This window comes from Passer domesticus, chromosome 3 (assembly GCF_036417665.1).
Source record: "Passer domesticus isolate bPasDom1 chromosome 3, bPasDom1.hap1, whole genome shotgun sequence".
In the NCBI taxonomy this organism is placed as follows: domain Eukaryota; kingdom Metazoa; phylum Chordata; class Aves; order Passeriformes; family Passeridae; genus Passer; species Passer domesticus.
This window is the reverse complement of record NC_087476.1, coordinates 51,283,846-51,298,368: the sequence shown is the minus strand read 5'-3', so window position 1 is coordinate 51,298,368 and position 14,523 is coordinate 51,283,846. Positions and strand designations below refer to the sequence as shown.

Below are 14,523 nucleotides of genomic sequence, written 5' to 3'. Positions count from 1 at the left end.
GGCCTTAACACTGAGAGGAAGGTAGGGAGATTAAAACTTCCAGTAATGCCTACCTATCTCCTGCAGAGAATCAATCAGTGGAAGAAAAAGGGGAAGCAAAAGAAATGGCAAGAACAGACTATTTTAGCCAATGCTGTGTGTGAAATTCACATACTGAAGGTGCTGAACCAAGTGACACTACAGTGACCTGTGACACCAACTTCCACATGATGCCTCACTTTATCATCACCCTGGCATTGTCCAGGCCTAGCACACAGAATGTGGGAAACACATCCACGAGCTCTTGCTGCCCTGACAGCCACGTACAGCAGAGCTGTACAGCCGTTAAGCCTGCAAGCTTCACTACACAGCTAAATACAATTGTCAACTCCCAGTCCAATGACTCCAGCACACAGCAGTCCTCCAAGTGCTTCATTTGTTTCTCCTCACCCGTATCACAGGCAATCCCAACATCTCCCCCCACAAGAACTGGCTGCTAATAATATCAACTGTGATGGGTGGACCTTCCCCTCTAGAAACAGCCCTGCAGAATTTCAAACAATTGTTTTTACTGTTTTCAATTAAACAAATAACACAAGGATACCTACACAGGTGTTGGTATGTTTACTTTAGATAACCATAAACAATGGATTTGGAAATACTCCATTAAAAGAATAAGGCAGCAAAATCAGCATTTTTTAATATAGACAATATCAATCTTCATACGGCCTGTAATATCTCTTTTCCAAAAAAAACCCAAACAAACCCCAAAAACCCACAAAAAATTCCCACCCTAAATCAAAACAAGAAGGAAAAAAAAAATAAAGAAAAGCTGCCATAATCTACTGAGGCCTCCTGCCTCCCTCTTTGGGAAATTTTGGCTGAAGGTACTCGTAAACCATTTTCAGTAAAATTTTTAAGACATTTCATTATTTCTAGAGCACTTAAATAATAAGCTCTCAATTGAGTTTAACTCAATACCACTTAAAGATATTGACAGGATCTGAGAACAAGATTTTATTGAAAACAGAACACAGGGGAAAAAATGAAGTCGCTATTATTAAAATATGTGCTTAGCTTTTAGCACAACTGTCAGTGATGCCCCCTGTATCAACTTGCCAGTGCCTCGATGCACTGTAAGAAGACTGGTGCCCAATCCGACCTCCCCCGTGGCCCATCCCCTTCCGCCACGCCGGCAGGTGACACGGAGCCCGGGAAGCCCCCGGCCATGCCCCACGTGGCCGCCCCCCGCGGGCAGCACACAGGAAACACCGCAGGCCTGAGCACGCCGCTCTTCCCACCCTCCGCAGCCCCGGCTAAGAGAGGGCGAGCCCCGCTCCCGGCGCACCCACCACCCCGGCCCGCGGTGGGAAATCCCCCCGCAGCTCCACGTTCCCCGCACGGCAAAACCCTCCGGCTCCCGGGCCCCTTCCCACCCCCCGCACGCCCGAGCCTGCTCCGTCAGTCGGAGCCGCCAGACAGACATCCCCACCCTCCGCGGCGGTGCTGGGGACGCGCCCCCAGGGCGGGCACCGGAGCTCCTGCTCCACAGTCAAAAAACAAGGCAGAGGCTGAGGGCTGAGCGGGGCCGGCCTCTGCCGAGCAGCTCAGCTCAGCTCAGTCCGGCCAAGCCATGTGGCCGTGCCCTGATTTTCCGTCCTCCCCACGGGCACGCCGAGGCCCCCAGCAGGCCGCGAGTGCCGCCGGAGCGAGGCGCGGGGCGATGGCGGGGGCTCCGCCACACGCGGGCGGGGAGGACGTGAGGGGGAGGGGGCGGCCGACCTGGCTCCAGGTGATGAGCTGGTTGCTGGGGGTCTCGCCCAGCAGAGCCCAGAGCTTGCTGAGGAAGGCCGGGACCCCCGGGCTGGCGAAGGGAGGCGACGGCTGCTGGGGAGGCTGCGGGGCCGGCGGCGGCTGCTGCGGCGGCTGCTGCTGCTTCATTGTCGCTCGGGAGCCTCCGCGGCCTCTGTCCGGGAGGGAGCACAGCCAGACCGGCCTGGCCCCGCCCCGCGCCCCCACCCCGCATGCGCGGCGGCCCCGCGGCTCGCGCGCGTGCCGGCCCCGCCCCTTCCCCCTGCGCCTTACATAATGCCCCCACGTGCGCCGCCCTCACGTGTCACAACAGCGCCGGCACGGGGTGGGGACGGGGCCAATAGCGGCGCGCCTCGCGGCGGGGGGCGGGGCCGCGTCGCGCGGGCGCACGTTCCCGGCGGGGCAGCGGCGCGTGGCGAGGGGCGGGCGCGCGAGCGGGAGCGCTCCGGCTCCCAGGGAAAGGCGGGCGAGTGCCCGGGGCGGGCCCCCTGAGGCCTTATGGCAGGCTGCCGTTTCCGAGCCGTCTGGGAGAAAGATGAAGCGTAGCTAGTCAGCTCCAAAACATGAGTGCGCAGGCCGTATGCACAACAGGAACATTCACCTCCCCCCCAAAAGCACCTCAGGCAGGCCCTAAGCAGACCCTCTGCAATTTGCCCTCTGCAAGGCAAATTGTCTTTAGATTTCAGATTTAGCGGCTGCTGAAACTGTGAAATGAAACTGGGTAGCTGAACTGCAAATAGTTTTCAAGAAGTTGTTCATGGAACTAAAATTAATGTTTTCATAATAAACCTTCATTGACTGGTAGTGTTACTGGTATTTTTACTCAAAAAAGTCTCAAAGAATCTCGGGGAATTTGGTCCGCTTCAGTTTACAGTAAAAATGAAGCACAATGGCACAGGGAGGATAACAGAACCTTTAGTGGGGTACCTGTCAGGAAAATTAAGTTCAATATTTCTTTTTCAAGCTGTATGTCACACAACTTCCTTGTCATCATTAGCAGCCTGCCACAGCCTATAACAAACCCTTTGACTGACATTCACTAGATCATTCCTGAGAGAAGTCACAGTTGCCAACTTTATGGCTCAGCTTTTCAGGGTCAGTATTTGGAATGAGAAAGCTTAAATGAATGCCTTTTGAATTTAAACACACATTTGCAGTAATTTTCCAAATAAGTTTTCATCCTGGCATGCATGTGCAGCAAGATCTCACTGAATTCCATTTATCCAGATACAAATGCTAGATAAGCAGAGAGAACATGGTTGTGACTTAATCTGGACTCAGTATTGCTCTGCATCTTATATTTCTTGTTTGCAACTTCCATTTGAAAATAGAAGTTGATTTGCAGCATTGTTGGAGAGTATTTCAAAAGGTAAACCCCTATATTTATGTCTTTGGCTGAGAGAGAAGGGGAACCACACACTTAATTTTTTTCATTTCCCTAGTAGACTGAACATCACTATGGTGAAAAAGACTGCTGTGTAACTTGATTTCCAGTGTCTTACAGTTGAGGCAAGTCTTTAAATCTTTCTTTCTAAACCTCAGTTTAGGAAAAAAGTTTTCTTCTGAAGCCTTAATGCTTAAGAACTGGAAGTTATTTACTAATACTTAATATAAAGTCTTAGCAATGTACGACTCAAGTAAGGCTTCCATTAGGTTTTGTCTTACGAGGTCTGAGCATAAGGTAGTTGCTTGTCCCAGTTCATAAAGCTTTTCATTACAATCCAGCCATTGCAAAACTCACCAGTCTTTATTTTGGGGCTATTTACTTCCCAGTATCTTCAAAAGCAGTGCTGTAATCTTTTTCCACACTGCAGTAAATTTTTCCTCCACTTAGCTTGCAGAAATCTGGTAATTATCAGCTCTGAGACAGGTCAAGCTATTTAAATCTTCCATGATGCAGTTCTCACCCTTCCCTCTCCAGAAAAACATAACACTTCAAAACTCCTCAGGTACTGTGAAATGTTGGGAATTCAGATCTCTTCCTATATCCCTAAACTAACCCCTCAAGCCCCAGCAGATTCAGTTCCTCCCGAGCCTCGTTCCCCCTCCCTTGGGCCCATAGTTCCCCCAAATGTCAGAGTTCCAAGTAAGACCTAGTGCCTGGGGACTAAGGGAGCACTGCCAACAGGAAACATCTGATTTCCAGCCCTTTTTTTCCACAGCTTTCATGGAGAGGCTACATAGTTAGCAGCACCTCAAGTCTGGGCAGGCGGCCAAAGAATAAAGTTAGATAGCTGTTCATATCACTGTCTGTTTGTTTTGACATCCCATATGCCTAAAAATTGCATCGATCACTGGTCTCTTCCTTTCATGCTCAAGCAGCAGGCAGCCCTACAGCACTCCTGTACTCTTATAGGAGCTTTCACCACTGATAGTCCAATTTTGATGTGTTTTAAGAAAAGTAGTTTGGGATGGGGACTCTGCTCCACAGCACATTTACAAGTAGGGGTCACAAAGCAGCCCTCATGTAACAATACTTTTCTGATATAAACTTAATCTATCTTCTCTGACTTCCTATTTTTTCCCCTACAATGGGATATGCAGCAGGGATCAACAGCCCTTCTTGTGCTGTTGGTCTGGCACTTTTAAGTCTGAAGTGCAATCTCCCTGAACTCCAATTACAACAGACCCTGAGTAAAGCCTGAGTCAACTCCCCAAGGGATACCAGTCTGCAGATTTTCCTTAAGACAAACAGCATGATGCAAAACAAGAAACTGGAAATGACAGGAGAGATGAAGGTAGGGGGACAGTTTTCAAGGCAATACCCTCCTCTTTCTGCAACCACTATTTGTCCTGCCTGAAAGGTCAGCATTTGAAGGTTATCTTTATTGATTCATCTGTATTGATCCATATGAAAGCAAGAGACAAATCAGACTGATCTTGCACAAATGTTATCCCTGGAACAAGCACAAGCAGCCAGCCACAAGTAGGCCATCCTGGATCAAACACTGCAGAGCACCTCATAGCCAAATTTTATGTAAGCCTTCCACCTTAAAAAAATTATTACACTACTTAAATAACTGAAAAGTGTCCCAGCTGTGCACATACAGCTGAGATTCAGGATCTCCTTGAATCAAAAGTGGCTCTAAGAGGCCTAGCTTTAAATTAATCCTCCTTGAACCAAGGATGGTATGAGATATCTGTATTTGTGATGAAACTAGCTAGAGTAGGCAAGGTAGATGACATTTAGAGAGGTTCTATAGAGATTAATGTCCTGGTTTAGGGTGAATTTAGGAGGAAATCTCCAAATGGGGTTCCTCCAGAAGGCAAACTGAAGCAGCCCCTCCCCCAAGTGGTTTGGGAAAAAAATTCCTTGGAGAAAAGTGGAAAAAGCTGTTTATTTAACAAGGAAAGTATGTGCAAGCATAAAAAAAAAAATATATATATATATTAAACAATAAAACCTCTTATTGTTCTGAAGAGATGGCAAATTCAGCAAGTCCTTGTTGTGGGCTGTAGCTCAGCTCACTCAGTCTCTCATCAGTCCCTCCTGCACCGGAAAATGCCACATCCTGGGCCCCAGTGGGCCACAGGTGTGAGCTGCTGGTGCTCTTCAGGATTTTCAGTCCAGAGCAGGTTTGAACAGTTACAAGAAAAAGAAAAAACATAGTCTAGGGAACTTCACTGCCTCAGCTAGCTAAAAAACACCTAGTAAAAAGCAAAGGAGAGCTTTCTCCTGCTGTCCATCAGTGCTGCAGACAACACAATCCGGGAGAGAAAAATGCTGAAGCTCTCTATGTTTTGAAAACAACAACCTCAAATATTCCACTGCTTTTCATTCTCCCCACTTTCACTCTCAGATCTAATTTTAAAGCCCAAAACTTATTTCTGGGCTAAACAAACAAATGGGGGTTCAATTCAGCATCATAAAGTCACCTTAGAACAATTAATCTTCCAAAGTAATATCCATTCAGTTAGCGTTATGCCATCCTTGTGCATTGGATTCAAGTACCACGTAGTGTTTTGGATGGCTGAGTGATTAATTTTCCTTCTTATGCTCTACAGGAAGAACAGATGGCACAGTCAGCACACCGGATATTTAACAGACAGTGATAAAACAAAGGCTGGCATCAAGTTCCAAAATTAAGTTTTGATAACTGTTCCCCACAGTATATTTAAAATTAAGCTATGATAACTGAAACCAACTTCCACTCATGATCAATGTTTTTTCTTTCTTGAAAGTAAAATTCAGACCTACATTCATATTGACTATAAACCCTTCAAGACAGCTTGCTTTGCAAATAGCACAGAAGTGGTATTGTATCCATTTCTTATTTGCTTATGTGTGAGGAATACTTGAAATAGACTTTCCTAATTAAAAAATATCTTCTATACACCTTGAAAATGCTCAGTGTTTCTTAAAAGACTGTTTTCTTGTAATATGAGAAAAAGTTACAAATTTGGAAAAGGTATATTTTAAAAAAGATATAGCATCGTTTAGTTGAGATAGCATTCAATATAAATGTAGTGTATTTAAAAAATTCCAGATTTAAAATGCTTGAAGCCATAAAAACCCCCATCTTAAAAAAGGAGGCAAAATAATATCTGAGTTGAGACCCATTTCTTAACCTGCTAACAATGACTTCAGGCCAGATTACCTGATTTTCAGGGATTTCTACAAAGCTAATCTTTATATTGAAGCTTTTGAAAGGATGGTAGATTTGGAAAAAAGAAGGAAGGGGGTTTCATTTGCCATACACCTGACAGAAAACTGTATTGAAGTTTTAGAGCAGCTTACTGTGACCATGTGTTGGTAATTACGGAAGTTCAGTGGTAAGAAAAAAACACAAAGTATTTGTGCTCATTTGGCCATCCAAACTTAGCACTGCTTTACTCTAAAATGAAAAGTAGATACAAAAACCTGTTAGCACAACTTTCTCTGCTTCAAAGAAGATTTTGTTATACAGAAGTTCTGAACGTTGTGGCAATGAAGAGCTCATAAATCAGAGTGAAGCATGAAAAGAAACTTTGTCATTGGAAGCTAGTTTAAAACCACATACTACATCCATGATTTACTTATTCTAAGGCCTCCATTTTGTGCAGTTTCCCATTACAAGTATCAGGACCTGCATAAAGTAACTGTTGTGTCAGTTCAATTCCAGAGCATGGCAAAGCTTTCTTCAAAAGCAGAATGTCCCTTGCATTGATTTACTCTTATCAAAAGCACGGTGGAAATTCTTTGTAAAGTACCAGTGAGCAACCTTAACCATATATTTGACACAGAAAAGCAACAATGTTCTTATTAAGTTTTAAAATTAACATTATTTTCAGTAATAAATTAGATTAGATTAGTCTGCTCTCAAGCCCATTCAGAGATATGATTTGAATGGATAAAAAACACCTGCTCTATGGGTGTGGAGTCTGTCATGTCTCCCCATGCTAATCTCCATTTAAAATCTCTCTTCAGCCTGTTTAAATCATAAAACACTGAGACTTGAAAGCAAAACAAACCCAACTGGCTAATTTCAATCCAATTTACCTGAATCTGAATAGGTGGAACATATCCTATGTCTGTCCCTAATCTACTGTTCTCATTGTTTTTTCAGGCTCCTGTAAGTTTTTATAAAGAAAAAAAAAAATTCCTTGATTTCCAGAAACATGGCCCAATTTACTAGTTTTCCTGTATTGACAGCGATACTAGAAAAAAAGCAATGATTTACTGTAGTTTCCACAGGATTTTGCTATTTCCTTCCCAGTTTGGTTAAAAGTACTGCTGAAGCAGCCATGCACCACAGTTGAATGGACAGCTGGTGACTGAAATGCTATCTATGCTGTAACTGCAGTTGCAGCTGTCATCACCTTTGGTAAGTTGGTCAAATGTAATCAAGCCCTTATTGAATGTGCATCAATGTTGTCTGCTGTGCTAGGCTACTTATTCTTCCCCACACAAATTGACCATTAATTTGAGAACCTGCTGCAACTTGTAGTTTTCTGTATTATGCAGATGTAAGAGCTCAACACAGAGCATCTTGACTTCACAGTTCAGACAGATTCTGTTTGTGGTTTGCACATATTTGGTGTCTTATCCTGGAATTTTAATGTAGTCTCAACACTGTCTCTTCCTCCTCTCCCCTGCTCTAGATAAGAGCTACAGTCATAGCCCAACAAGACATCTCTTGGGGACATAACAAATAAATTAATATTCATTTGACTTCACTCCTCACCACTGAGGTCCGTCCTTCAGTGCTGGGGTACAATTGTCAGGTGCTCTGTTAGAGCACTTGAAAATCATGGAATTATGATTGTAGTCATAATTTGCTGAATGAGCAAAGTGCTTGAAAATTAGAAAAAGCATGGAATCATTTAGGTTGGAAAAGACCTTTAAGATCATCAAGTCCTGCCATCAACCTAACACTGCCAAATGCACCACTAAAACATGTCCCTAAGCACCATGTCCACTTGTCTTTTAAATATCTCCAGAGATGAGGACTCCACCATTTCCCTGGACACCTTGTTCCAATGCTTGACCACATTTTCAGTGAAGAAATTTTTCCTAATATCTAATCTAAACCTCCCCTGATGCAACTTGAGGTAATATCCTCTTGTCCCTTTGCTTATTACTTGGGAAAAGAGACTGACCTCCACCTGGCTATACTCTCCCTTCAGGCAGTTGTGGAGAGTGATAAGGTCTCCTCTGAGTCTCCTTTTCTTCAGGCTAAACACCCCCAGCTGCTCTTCATAATACTTGTCCAGACACTTCACCAGCTCAATTTCCCTTCTCAGGACATGCTCCAGCACCTCAATATTTTCTTGTAGTTAGAGGCCCAAAGCTCGACACAGGACTCAAAGTGTGTCCTTATCAGTCCCGAGTACAGAGGGGCAGTCACTGCTCTGGTTTTGCTGGCCAGATTATTTCTTATACAAGCATGGCATTACTGGCAAGTATTATGAACCAGAATCTGTACTCTGAAAGCTGTTTCCTAAGTTGTTCTTTTACCAAGCCAGTAACACACACTAGGACATTCCACTTGCACATTTACTAGTTATATTACTGAAGAAGTCCTATTAATATAATAATACTTCTTCTAAAGGAGCAAAGGTTTTTCTCCACATTATTGTTAAGAAACTGCTGCTCTTAACTTCAGCTAAGTGCTGCTCCTTCACAGAGAGAACACTGCAATAATCCTAAGGACATGAAAGGCTCTAGTTCAATAACAATTTCTCCCCTCTCTGTCTTCCTTTACAATGCAGTATTATTCAATGCTTTTCACTCACTTACTGCTGTGCTACCTCCCACGCTAGGTTGCAATAACTGTTAGATCAAGGCAAATGGGATTAAAAAATACACACACAAAAATAAGTCTTTAGATATCTGGGGGGAGAAAGCTTTTATCTTGTATAATTTCTGTAAGCCAGTTCAAGTAATTCAGATCCAAAAGCGGTTGCAGCATCCCAGCCGAAACAATGTCCTAGCACTGCAAGGTGAAGAGCTAGGAAGCTTGAGTTAAGGTGCAATATACCTTGGGATTCTCTCCTGCCAGCAAAGGATTTATGAAGAGATGTGAAGCACAATAAAAGCAAGACAATTCTATTTGACTATTCCTGACTAAAGCAGATCTTAGGGTTAATTACTTTATTACACAGACCAATTCCTTTTCACAACTATTCAGCAGACCACTCAAAATCCACCTAGCTAAAAAAAAAATGCAAAAACAATTGAAAATTTTATTATTACCACTGTAAAAGCTGCATTTTAAAGATAACAATGAAAATGCTAGAACTAAATCTCCTTTCCTGTGTGCATTTCTGTTGAAACCTGTAGTAGATATTGTGGAAGTAAAATGAAAGCATTGTTTGTATAATAGTCTTAACATTACCCTGAAATCAAAACCAAAACACAAATGTACTCAAACATGCAGCCATAGTAACCATCAACAAAATCTCAGGAAAGCATTGTTTTGTTATGCCTATAGACCTGAAATTTTAAATGGAATTTAAAAAGAAATGCAAATAAATTTGCTGTTAGATCTGTGGAGTTTCTTTGGAACAAGGGAAAAAATAGATGACCATAGCAGTTTATAACAATGGCTAGTTGAAAAGGGTAAAATCACTCTGTTGTATATGCAGTTGCCAGCTGGTCATGAAGTGCAGAGTTCCCCTTTGGAAGGTTTCAAGGCAGCAAAAGCCACAAATGCAACTTGCTCTAACTAGAGTGTACATATTTTCTTACTCTCACTGTGAGGAAGGGTATTTCTACTTAACATCCATAGGACAGTGCTACAAAAACCATTATGTGCATGAGACCAGTACCCCCTGCTCCTGACTCTATGTTGTATGGTTGGCATAACCAATGTCATTTTATAAGCCAAGCAGCTGCTTTTTGTAACCTAGTAGGTAATGTATTTGTTCACTTTCCCTCATTATCAGGCCCCAAAGGTCCAGCAAACCAAGCAGACAAACCAAAGAGATTTCTTCTTCCCCTCCCAACCTGCCTCAAGGTTGCTGGGCACCAGGATAATTACTCCCTTCCCTGCCAGCCCTGGAGGCCCCAGGCACCCAGCCAGGGAGGTGCTGTTGTTGACCCCGAAGCCTAAAAGCACACATAGAAGAAGCCTAAGCATTTATAATACAACCTAACTTGTAAGTTAGGTTGTATAACTGCTTGGGCTCCTTCTAAATTTTACTACCTTCATTCTGCTTCTAGAAATCCAGTGCCATTCTAGCAATAAATTCTTTGATATACTAATTATAATAGGTTGCTAAGAAAATAAAGCTTTAATTGTTACTACAGGTTATCATCATCAATCTGCCTAAGATCCCTAAAAGAACCTGTCTCTCCCCTTAGCATTGGGTGACACAGGTATAGATATCTCAGGACTAAACACATGAATTGTCTGTGTGTATGCTATATATATATCTATCAAGCAGTGGGAATGCCCAGTTCTTAATGGAGTCCTGCCTGCCTGGACCAGACACCTTTCTCTCAGGCTCAAGAGGACCACAGACCAATCACATCCTGTACCACATACATGTTCTACAAGTTCAGCACCTTGCCCCAAATGCCAGTGTAGGAAGTGAACAAAGCATTCCATACTATCAACCTCAAAAGTTACCAAGGTCACTGTTTCTACCATAGCCCAGTCAGATCAGTTCCCCAGGAAAATTCTGGTTTTACTATCAGTGTAGAATAAAACAAGACTTTTCTGTCCTCTCTGAAGGATGCAGGAGCATTCTGGAAAAGCTGCTGTCACCTCAGTAATACACCAGTCCCCATTCTGCTCCAAGCTGCCAAATCAGTTATGGCAACAGCTGAGCTTTCCAGATTTAGGGAGTGTTAGTTGTAGGACTCCAGCTTCTGACTCATCCTCAGTGACAGGACAGCTGGAGAGGTTAAAGACATATGACAAAGGCATTTTGAGTCACCCCACTATCTAAAGGATAAAATCAGTATGATTTGAATCAAGAGTCTAACCCTTTAAATACTCATTTGAGATTACTCATGTAAGGCATCATTGCTATACTTGTTAACTAGCACAAGGGTTTGAAGAGAAGGCTGCATCATAGAAGAAAATAATATCAAATCAGTGAACTAGGTGGACATGCTTTTTCAAAAAAGCTTGGTTAACCCATCAAGATTTGGATACTGACAGGCCAGGTGTGGCATATTATGCACAGGTATTTAAACCTCATTTTCCTGAGCATTCTTACAGAGAAGATCTAAATGTGGATGAGTGTTGAAGGGTCCTAACGTAGTATCTGCTGTGGTGATCCAGATGAAGTAGCATCAGTTCTGCTTGTTCCTTCTTTCTTGATGTAATCTAGGTTTGTGCCAGTGACACAGTGCTCTACTCATCCCCGAGTGGCTGTTGATGAGAACAGTACCAGTGCAAAGCTGTTTATACTGACTCAAACACATACAGAATTCTCATTTCAAAACCTTTCCTACCATGAGGGAAAAGGAACTGTGTTAGAAGACACTGATACTAAATACATAAATATTGCTACATACAAGACTGTGAACATATACAGCTCTATTTAGGGATCTTTACCAGATCCAGACCAGTATCTAATGGTCTGGATCTGGTAAAGAATAGAGAGATATTGCATTGAATCAATTACTCAAGACTTTTTAAAAAGCCACGCATAGGCATTGTCAGACAACACAAATTTAATTACAGTGTTACTGAATTAAGCATGTCATATACTGACAACAAAAGTTTTTTTTATTTTTAAGGAAGAATAAAATGTTTTGTTGCTGCATAAACAAGTAAAGGACCAACGCTTAATTTATGGTTTAAAGATTTGTGGCAAGAGTTAGAGGCTGACATGCACTGTGTATGCCTGGCCAGTTCTGTGTACTATTTTATCTCTTTTCTAAAGGGAAAGCTTCCTAGGGCAAGCTGTCAGAGCATTGGTAAAAATGGAAAGAGCCATTACATCTAGCCCTACCACCTGTTTTCTTTTTCCACTGTGGGATCACAAGATCTATGACTCTTGCTTAAAAGCAGTTTAAGTTCAAGGTTCCACCAGTGGAAGCATTACTTGTGAAGTATGCTCAGAAATCCTAGGGAGCCTGCTGCAAAATCTGCAGTTTGTGAACTGCAGGCAGCTGTAATAATCAATAATTACTGAGGTAAAGCAAAAGGTAGCAACCTTTGTAAATACAGAGTGCTTTATACCACAACATTCCAAAATAATGGTGTTGTTTTGGATGAAGATTATAAAGTGAAAGTCACCCACCTCTCAGAAAATATAACTTGCTAGCTGAACAGGAATATATCCTCTTTTAGGCTCCTTAATTTCCTAGTGTCTTGGAAAACACATTTAGATTCTCCCCAAGTCTGAGATATTTCACACTGCCTGCCCTAATCACAAATAAATTTTTGCGCTTTGCTTTCCACAAACCACAAGTCATTTTACCAGAAAAAAAAGTCCCCCAAAGACACCATTGACAACTGCCACAAATGACAATTTTAAATTAAAAGCTTCCAAATACGATTTTTATTAAAAATAGAGGTTGGTCGATTTTGTAGTAGTAGTGGAATACATTTGGGCAAAATGAATCACAAAGTTTTATGTTTGATTTTTATTTTTAATGACTTCACAAAACCGTATCTTAGCATCATCATTTGATGTACTCTAAAAACATTTATAGGCAGATGAACTGTAAGGAATGTGACCAAGGAAAGCCAGCTCATGCTGTAGGGTGGAACAGATAGTTCTGGCATACTAAAAATAAAAAGAAGGCATTAACTCATCATGTGCTGTGCAACCCCAAATTATTTAGAAGAGTTCCAATAAAAGGTAACCATGATAAAAGTTCAGACCTACTGATAAAAACAACCAAAAGTTGACTGAAGCCAGCCACATGCCTCATTGCATGAAATAAACAGAAGTTTTAACTAACAATTTAGTTTCTTTGATTTTATGCACATTTTAGGATAACTTTCATCCAGTCATAGAGTTTTTCTTGGTAACATGGTTAGTAACCATACCAGACAGGAGTTGAAATACAAGTGATGAAGCAAATTTTGGGTTGTACACAGCCCACAGCTGTGTTTTCCTTAAATGACTGACTTGTCTTATACCTCAGTTGTAGTAACTTCTTATGGAGTAAGTTCCATTTCAACCCCTGTGTTCGTATTACTGTGCTGATGTACATTCTCTCTCAAACTGTATGAGCAAAGTTGTAAAAAAGAAGAGTTCTTCACTAAAGCAAAGGATCCTAGTAAGTCAAATTATTTGGTATCACAGAATCATGTCATTTCAACTATATGTTAATTTTCAGCATTTTTGCAAGTCACAAGCAACATGGGCGCCTCTGTGTGCATACACAGTATACAGTCAACAAACAAATGAGTTTTTTTCCCCCATAACTTTATACTGAAAATAGAAACCAGAACTAGATTATTTCTTAGAATGTTTCAGCTAATGATCTTGCAATTGGAGAGAGGCCTAAGGAGACTTAGGAGAGGTAAATCTTTTAAACAACAGAAATGCTTCAAACCACAACAGAGTAGACAAATTCTACTGACTGTAGCAGGGAAGCGGGTGAAGTAATTTAATGATGCCACAACCTTGTGCAAATCTTGATCTAGTTTCCACTTTGTGTATGAAGTTGTGGCTGTTTCATATATGCTGCAGCAGAGATGTGAAATCAGTTGGTTACACTCCGAGTTCCTCAGAACTGGCAACTAGCTTCTCAATCTCAGCCTTCTTGAAGTGCTCACTCATACTATTTGAGTTACCACCTCCAGGAGCATACAGACTGCAATCACTACATCTTCTTAAACTTTTGTTCTGTTCTCTTGGAGTCAAAACACAGTGGTCTGCCTATCAACTTATTTGGTCTTTTGACTCTAGCAAATAAGTTAAAGCATGGCATCAAAACAGGACACATTGTTCAACACTTTTTCAACACTAGCCCACCAGAAAACATGGAAGAAAATTTATCCATGTTAAAAAGCTTCATTAAATTACCATTCTGCAAGATAACCTAACATCAGCAAAAGTATATGCTAAAGATTAAAACACTCCTAAGTGTATTCTAGAAAGGCAGCTTTAAACCAAAAGACACCCAGTTCAAATTTGTTGGATTTTGCCTGACATGTCTCAAGTATTAATGAGCTGTCTGAAAGAACAGCAGTTGATTCAAAACAGCAACAGCTTCATGTCTTTGTTTTGTTCAAGAGGGTGTTTCTCATTATCATGTCAGATAGTAGCTCGAGAGTCCACAATGTATGTTCATTCCAACATACCCATATGCTGAATACTACTCAAATTCCCTTTTAA

General features: G+C 41.9%; 1 protein-coding gene across 7 annotated transcripts in view; it reads right to left on the bottom strand.

Annotated features, from left to right (window-relative positions):
* HSF2 (heat shock transcription factor 2) overlaps positions 1–14,523 on the bottom strand; it is a 35,337-nt gene that overhangs the window by 13,015 nt on the left and 7,799 nt on the right. For 4 of the 7 annotated variants that reach the window (XM_064413041.1, XM_064413042.1, XM_064413043.1 and 1 more), the window contains exon 1: positions 1,762–1,996. The exons of 2 other annotated variants lie outside the window; for them this stretch is intronic. In XM_064413041.1, coding sequence (XP_064269111.1) covers positions 1,762–1,920 — 159 coding nt within the window. In that variant the 5' untranslated portion in view covers positions 1,921–1,996. Of the gene's footprint in view, positions 1–1,761; positions 1,999–14,523 lie in introns of those variants that run through there. One more of the 7 variants, XM_064413046.1, reaches the window with a different exon arrangement.